The sequence below is a fragment of the Triticum dicoccoides genome, chromosome 2A (genome assembly GCF_002162155.2).
Source record: "Triticum dicoccoides isolate Atlit2015 ecotype Zavitan chromosome 2A, WEW_v2.0, whole genome shotgun sequence".
Taxonomy (NCBI): Eukaryota; Viridiplantae; Streptophyta; class Magnoliopsida; order Poales; family Poaceae; genus Triticum; species Triticum dicoccoides.
This window is the reverse complement of record NC_041382.1, coordinates 722,793,547-722,801,359: the sequence shown is the minus strand read 5'-3', so window position 1 is coordinate 722,801,359 and position 7,813 is coordinate 722,793,547. Positions and strand designations below refer to the sequence as shown.

The window sequence follows — 7,813 nt, the reverse complement described above, 5'->3', positions numbered from 1 at the left end:
TTTTGCAAAAAATAACTTATTACAGAAAAACAAAGGAATCTAGTTATCCATATGAAATTCGTAAGCCCTTGCTGCATCTAGGTAGGGCAACCCTCGGGGGGTGCTGATGAGGAGGATGGATGGCATGGTGACCTCGGTCGGGGGTGCTGACTAGAGGAAGGTCGGTGACTTTCCTATGAGAGGGGGCGGCGACAGCGGCCGGCGAGGGGATCGAGGGTAGTCGGCCAAAGGTGCCCGGCCAGAGCTCGCGGGCGGCGACAGAGTGGGAGGCAAGAGGGTGGAGGAGCAGCTAGAAAAGGGGCGGCTAGAGGGGGAAAAGCATTACCTATGGCGGAGGTGGTGGTGGCGCGCGGTGGCGGAGGAGAAACCCTAACCGCAGCTGCCGGCGTCGGGCAGAGGGGGACGATTGAGAGATGAGCGTGCGGGGGGCCGGGCTGCGTGTTTTGTTTTGCTGTAGCAGTAGTGTGGGTACAGGGAGCGCGCTACTGCTAAGCCCAATATCAGTAGCGCTTTGTCCTGAAAAAATGCTACTGCTAAGGCTAAGCATGTAAAAACATCAAACATATACATTGGTCATCATTGATCTTTTTGTGTAGAATCTAAATAGTCAACATAAATCCTCATCATACCAGTATAGGCACAGGTGAAGATTCATATTGCAGTCACAAATCCTACACATACAGTTCAATGAAGACCAAGTGTTCAAGATAGTTTGAGAAGTAACATATTTAAGGTGGCAAACACCTTGTTCGCTTAGCAGTATGGGACTAAACTTAATTAGTTGCAAGAGGGGATGATACTTAGCAGCAGCGAGTTTTGAAAAAATGCTGCTACTAAGTACTTTAGCAGTAGCGCGTCCAGGAGAAGGGCGCTACTACTATATCTAGCCTGAAGGCAACACCGTGGCAATTGTAGTAGTAGCGCTCGTTTCACCTAGAGTGCTACTGCTACTGGGCTATTAGTAGCGCGGTCTTCTAAAGCTCGCTACTGCTAAAACTGCTAATTAGCAGTAGCGTTTGTTTTTAAACCTCGCTACTGCTAAGATTCTGTGTATAACGTTTTCCCTAGTAGTGAACCCCTTTATCGCATTGGGTGCAAGTGTTTGATTGTTTGTGCAGGTGCATCTATTGGGGACTTGCGTGTTTCTCCTACTGGATTGATACCTTGATTCTTAACTGAGGGAAATACTTATCTCTACTATCCAGCATCACCCTTTCATCTTCAAGGGAAAAACCAACGCGAGCTCAAGAAGTAGCACCCCTCTAGACTATGTTAAATGATACCACACTTGTGTGGCACTCTTCCTATCCTAGGCTGGTTTTGGTCGTCTTCGAGCCACGGATCGTCGGATCTTTCTCAACGATCATTAGGTCGTTTTAAATTCGTATGTGTCACATGTATGGTTTGGATCTTTCTTTAGCATTGTTTCTTCTTCCTTGATACGCATGCACCTCTTCTACATGATTCGGAAAAAACACACGCAAAAACATCATTGACCTGTGTTAGGGAAACCAAGAGCAAAACATAAATCAAGCAAAAGATAGACCAAGTTTAGAAATATGGTATCAACAATGCAAGAAAACAAATTAAGAAGACACTAACACAACAAACAAAGCTTTTTTATATAGAAGGGGCGAGACACATTACAAAGCTATTGCTATATTCTGGAGGTCTAAATTACACAAGTGTAAACTATGTACACAACGTGATTCTGTTCTCTTGTGGTATTATCACATAAAATAAATAAATTTCCTCTATTTTTAGCCGTATGTAAGGGATGGCTTGATGTACATACACATCGGTGGATCGATCCTCATGATGGACAGCATCGCAGAAGGTACACTCCACATACCATCACCACATATCAAACCAGAAGCAACCGCACCTGCAAAGTCCTCGGACTCCTTACGGTTCACCCTCTCCCAGACAAACAAGATGACAGTCCCAACAAACATGTCAATCGCAAAGTATGCCCCAATGTAAAATGGAACAGCCATGGCCATAGGGAGTGGGATGAATTTGGACACGCTTTTTGGGGTGATGTCTCGCATGAGGTTGATTGCTATGGCTACAAAGAAGAAGACAAAGCAGATTGCTAGGCAATTTTGTGGCAGCACTGAGAATCCCTCGACACCCATGATTGACATCTCACGGTAGATAGCAGCATATGGAGCTTTGAACATGCCATCAGGATTTCCAATATCGAAGGCCACCCAGTAAAGCCAAAAGGTGAGGGGAGCAATGACACAACCAAGGGCAGTTCCAATCAACTGTGACACAAACATAGACCTTGGCGAAGAGAGGGTAAGGTACCCAGTCTTGATGTCCTGCATGAGATCTCCAGCTGTGGATACTATGGACATCATAACACCACACGCTGCTAAGCCTGCAATCACACCACCATGATGGCCAACCCATGAGGCAAAAATGAAAAGACCAATCTTTCCATATGTGGATGCAAGGCTCCAGTTTGTTAGGTCGGTGTTGTATGAGTTGCAGAAGGCGAGTAGAGGAGCAACAACATAGGCAGAGAGGACAAGGTACCACTTGAGTTGTGAGAACATTATCGGTACAATTGCAGTTGAAATTGCTGCAAGGCCCACATAAGCAGATGCTGCCAACCAAGGAGGGATATTGTCTTTTACAAACACCTCATTTAGCAGCTTTTCCTTGGCTAGTAATTTGGAAATTTTATCACCTAATAAATGGAAAACAAAATGAGAGCCATGATATATGATATGTTGGTAGGTGTAGTACGTAGAATAAGAACATGACATTACCTTCCTGAACCCAAACAAGGGGAAGCCTTCCTTGGTTTGATCGTGCATTCATTGTTTCCTTGATAGTAGAATAAATGATTTTGACGAGGTTATAAATACCATCCCCAAGTATCAGGGATATGGATACAAAAACCTAAAAGGGTGCACACACAACTTAGTTTTTGTTGGACATAATGTTTGCAAAAACTGGTTGGTTAATGTACAAAGAATAATTAGGATGTTAATGACAGAAATGACCCGTATATATGTTCTTGAACTCGGTTTCATGGTTCTCACAAATTATGACAACTATGCCCACAGAAGAAATGCATTAAAGAGACTCGTACATTCACAGCAAAAACAACTGGCAGATTTATTGGGTTTATTTAGCATGGAGAAAAAGAAGACTTTATTTTGTCAAACCTTGTAAACAGTAATTCATGATCTTATTCTTTTTCTTAGACTGATTCATTATACCTCGATCTATTGGTTAACAACCATTACAGTTGAGTTGATAAAAAAACATAATCAAGGTACAACAAGGAATTGGCTATTAATTCATTATGAACAATCAGAATCCTTCACCACCATACCTTGTACTCATAGAGTCCTTTGAAGTCATTGCTTTCGAGCTCAGCTGGATACCAATCCCCAGCTTTTGTGGATATATATGGCCATAGAAAACCCCAAGATATGATAGCTCCAATAAGTGCAGAGCAGCTAACAATATGCGGACATATAAGGCCACATCCAATATAGGTTGGACTGAAGTCAAAATAAAACCTATAAAAATAGAACTTGTAAGCGTTTGGATATAATGCATATGATATTCCACCTTAATGGATGAGTAGTTTCATATGATAATCCACACATATCCAAATAAGCCCTAAAGAGGATAAGGCAATATTTTGTTCTGACTTCAAAATAAAAGGAATTATAAAATGTGAACTTCAAAATAATATCACAAACGTATTAGAGCAAGCTTACGTGTTCTTAAATGCTGCAAGGCCGAGGGAAGGGAAATTGTCGAAGCCACATGAGTCCCCAACACCACTGAAGAACCACTTAAAGCAGTTCCAAAGAAAACTTATGCTTAAATACTTTCCAAGACAGCTAATTTGTTTTCTGGAAGCACAAAAATAAAGTTAGTACCAAAACTTAAGAAATACAATAGCCAAAGAATATGTTGTCAACAATGAAATTGATATAGAGGCATCAACGTTCATCACAAGCTGACAAATAGATCATTCATGATTTTCCATAAAAACTGATAAAATGTGATTTTGTATTTATCAGAAGATTCACCATCTGTTATAATCTACAATTTTTAATTTTTACCATACCCTGCTGCTAAAAGTATAAGCAGTTTTGTATGGAGATCAGACTATCAGTGTGTAACATATGGAAAAGGCGAACTGGAAGACCATTTAAATTTAAATAAGTCGCTAACGGCTGGGAGATGCAGCTAAAAAAATACTCAAGTCACATGGAACCCATAGTAAACTTTGATGGTCTGGTATAGACCGTAAAAGGGCCATAGGTCCATAAAAACCATTTTTCAGTTATTAATGCCATCACCAGACAAGAAGCATGTCAATTCAACAATAATGATCATCCTTGTGAAGATAGCAAGCTTAATTTGCACAAAATTAAGGATCAATGCCGGTATGTTTCTTACTCCACAAGTTCAACTTCAGTAGTAGTGTGGACGCTATTTATCAACATTGCAGTGGCAGTTCCACTAGGATATGTTAGCTTGTAATCAATCACCATCACCTAGCAAACACCAAAACTTAACTTAGTTTGCCAAATTTGTATTACACAAAGAGTTGTCCAAGTTCCTGCACTTGGTTCAAAATAAAAACGTAAATGTGAAAGACGCAGGCATCTAGTAAGAAGGATGATTACCTTGCGCAGAGCAACGAGACTAAAAATACCAATGAAGCTAACTAGAAACATAAACCCGATCATCCAACTCAGCGAGAGATTCTTCACATCCACTGCCGTGTTACCGGGATAATCAGTCCCGATAAGCTCATAAGTTTTTTGATCCATTGCAAGCATATACGATCCGAATCCCCCTGCATCGACGGAAACAATGATTAACATGTATCCTGCAAACTTTAACCTTTGTTCTAAGAAAGGTAATTGTAAACATCAGCCTGCTAATAACTTCCTTAATGATACAAAAAAAAGAACTATGCTATAAAAAAAACTAATCTTTCTCTAATCCCTGGCAATGCTTCACCCAAATCTACACCATTGTGGCCAACCCAAAAACAATACACATGCAACGTGTGCGCGCACGTAGCACAAGGCAGCATGAAAAGTCCACACATCATTATTTTTTCAGGTAAGGATCAAAGCAAATGCAGCCCCAAATCACACGCTAACCCCAAAAGCTCAACTGAAGTCCCTCACAGAGGCACATACCGCTGATGGCGAGGCCATAGCAGGCGACGACGCAGGTCTGGATGACGGTGTTCTCCTGCTTGGTGAAGGGCTTGGAGACGACGCCAAACATGCCGAGCACCGCCGTCCAGGTCCGCACGAGGACGTAACCGAGCAGCCCCGCGGCAACGTTGAGCGACGGGACGATCCCCACCGTGAGGTTGAGTTTGTGCGTGACAAGGCAGAAGAGCACCCCCAGGATGGCGCTCACCACTATTGCCCGAACCGTCAGCTGCTCCCGCCACGGCGGCACCGCCTCCACCGCCGCCGGAACGCCGGCAAGGAGGGGCCCGGTCATCTCCGCCGAGTCCGCCTCCGATCCCATCTCTGGCGGATGCTAGCTAGCAGAATCAAGGCAATGCCTACCTCCCTCTCGAACTTGGGGTGCTGGACTGCTGGTAGGATTGGAGGCTGACGAGGTCAAGGTGAGGATGAATGAATAGGCGGGAGCACAAGGTATTTAAAGGGCGTGAAAACTGAAGCTTGGTTGCAGGCCAGGGAACTGCCATGGCCCATGGCCATGGGTATTCGAATACAAGCAACACGTCTAGTACACGTGGTATGGTGGCTTCAGTATGTTCATTCGCATCCATGCAAAAGAAAAAAGAGTATGTTCGTTCGTGCTGTATGATGCGTGGGGCCTAGCGTTTTAGGTGACCTTTTTTTTCCGGTTGTCAAGGTGGCAAGGGACGTGGATCACTCAGGAGCCGGGAGAGGAGAGACGTGCTCCTACGAGCCAGCCACGTGGCGTCTGTATACACCCCAGCAGGCCAGCACGGTCATTTTCTTGGTAGGGGATCGGGACAGGATGGGCGTCGTGAATCGTGCTGCTTCCCCGGACCTGTGTCTCGTGATCTTCTGCGGGGCAGTGAAAACCTGACCTTGGGCTGGTTCAATCTCACTGGCTGGTGAATCTGAGGGACCCTTCTGCAGTGGGAGAGGAGCTTGGCTCGTCAGATTGCTCCGCGTCTATGGTGTCTGGCCCGGGATCTGAAATGATGGCGTACCGGCACGGGACGCGTTCACCTCCGTAAACAAGCGGGTGGTGCTACCCGGCCTCTCGCTGTCCGGTGGGCCTCGTCGAGGTAATGGTGGCCACACATTTCTACTGCTTGCGTGCTAATTTGATTGTCTGTGAGCCACGATTAAGTGTTAAGTATACTTTGGCGGGGTCGTATCCAATGGCGGCCACAAATGTGCAGTCTCTGGAACCACCCCTACGCCTGGATTATATACCGTGGGTCCGGATGTAATGGTGACCACGGACCATGGCATACAATACATTAGGCCTCCTTTGGTTTTGGTTTAGAGAAATCTTGTATAAATTTCATAGGGTATGATTTCTATAGGAAAAATTTCTTTAGAGCCCTTTGGTTTGTAGGAATGAAATCCTATTCCTATGAAGAAATTCTTCCTATCCTCAATGGAAAAAAATTTATAATATGAATCAAAGGACATCTCTTTTTCTATTCCTACTCATAGGATTTGAAATACATGTCATCTCATTTCCTATGACTTTTTTATTCTTACGATTTTTCTATCCTATGAACCAAAGAAGACCTAGAAGTTTTTCTTTTCTTGGGAATGCGCATGCCGTACTTGATTTGGTCGTGCGGTGCGAGAAAGCTTGTTGGACCATGCAAATGTCCGCCAGCTTGAGACCCTTTATTGGTGTGTGTTTCTAAAACCAAATCGATATACTCATCATCAAATCAGTACATATAACACTACAAATAAAAATTATATTCATGTCCATAAATCACCTATCTACAACTACAAACGCTTGGGCGAGCCGAAGGCAAGCCCGTCATCGCCCTCTTTCATCACAGCTAGGCAACCCTTGTTACAGTAGACATGCGAGAAATCGTTGTGCTAAAGCCCAATAAAACCAGCACATCAGAACAACAATCATCGCCAATAAAGAGAAGGCGCCCCTATGCCTCGCTTTAAGCGAGACCCACGGAAACCCTCACAGGAGGACAGCTCCAGATGGGCCGGCCCAGGTGCGTTGGGGGCACATCCTCTTGGCTTTTTTTGTTCTTCTTTCATGTTTATTTTTTATTTACCTACTTTTTTACACATATAAAAATAACATATATATTACAAGAATATAATTTACATGATATTTTGAAAATTTTAATCATGCATTTTCAAAATGTAAAATGTGTACAGTGAATGTTGACCAAGTATACTAAAAATATACAATGTATAAAAAAGGTTGATCAGGTATTTTTAAAACTGTTAATCAAGCTTTTGCAAAAATGTTAAACAAGTATTTAAAAATATAATCAAACACTTAAAAAATGTTATATCTGTATAGAAAAAAGTTGACTATGTATTAAATAATATTAAACTTGCATTTTAGAATGTTAAATGTGATAGAAAAAATGTTGACCATGTATTAAAAAAATCTTAAACTTGTATTTGAAATTTTTTAAATGTGTATTGAGAAAATATTGACCATGTATTCAAAAAATGTTAAATGTGGTAGAAAAAATGTTGAACATGTATTAAAAAAATATTAAACTTGTATTTGAAAATGTTAAATGTGTATTGAAAAATATTGACAATGTATTCAAAAACATGTGTAACTTGTATTTGAA

General features: G+C 42.4%; 1 protein-coding gene across 1 annotated transcript; it reads right to left on the bottom strand.

The window, feature by feature from the left end:
* Window positions 1-1,598: 1,598 nt before the first annotated feature.
* On the bottom strand, window positions 1,599-5,623 carry LOC119356640 (probable metal-nicotianamine transporter YSL6). The gene is made up of 7 exons (XM_037623628.1): window positions 5,193-5,623; window positions 4,668-4,840; window positions 4,438-4,535; window positions 3,747-3,884; window positions 3,353-3,542; window positions 2,781-2,913; window positions 1,599-2,698 (listed from the first exon to the last, which is right to left on the bottom strand). Exons 1-7 carry the CDS (start codon window positions 5,533-5,535, stop codon window positions 1,761-1,763), a joined length of 2,013 nt encoding a protein of 670 aa, XP_037479525.1. The 5' UTR covers window positions 5,536-5,623; the 3' UTR covers window positions 1,599-1,760.
* Window positions 5,624-7,813: the final 2,190 nt, after the last annotated feature.

Coding starts and splice junctions, on each gene's coding strand:
- LOC119356640 (XM_037623628.1), bottom strand. CDS start 5,535: ATGGGATCGGAGGCGGACTCGGCGGAGATGACCGGGCCCCTCCTTGCC. Junction 3,885..4,437: donor ACTGAAGTTGAACTTGTGGA/GTAAGAAACATA, acceptor TTGTGCTTCCAG/AAAACAAATTAGCTGTCTTG. Junction 2,914..3,352: donor AAGGACTCTATGAGTACAAG/GTATGGTGGTGA, acceptor GCACCCTTTTAG/GTTTTTGTATCCATATCCCT.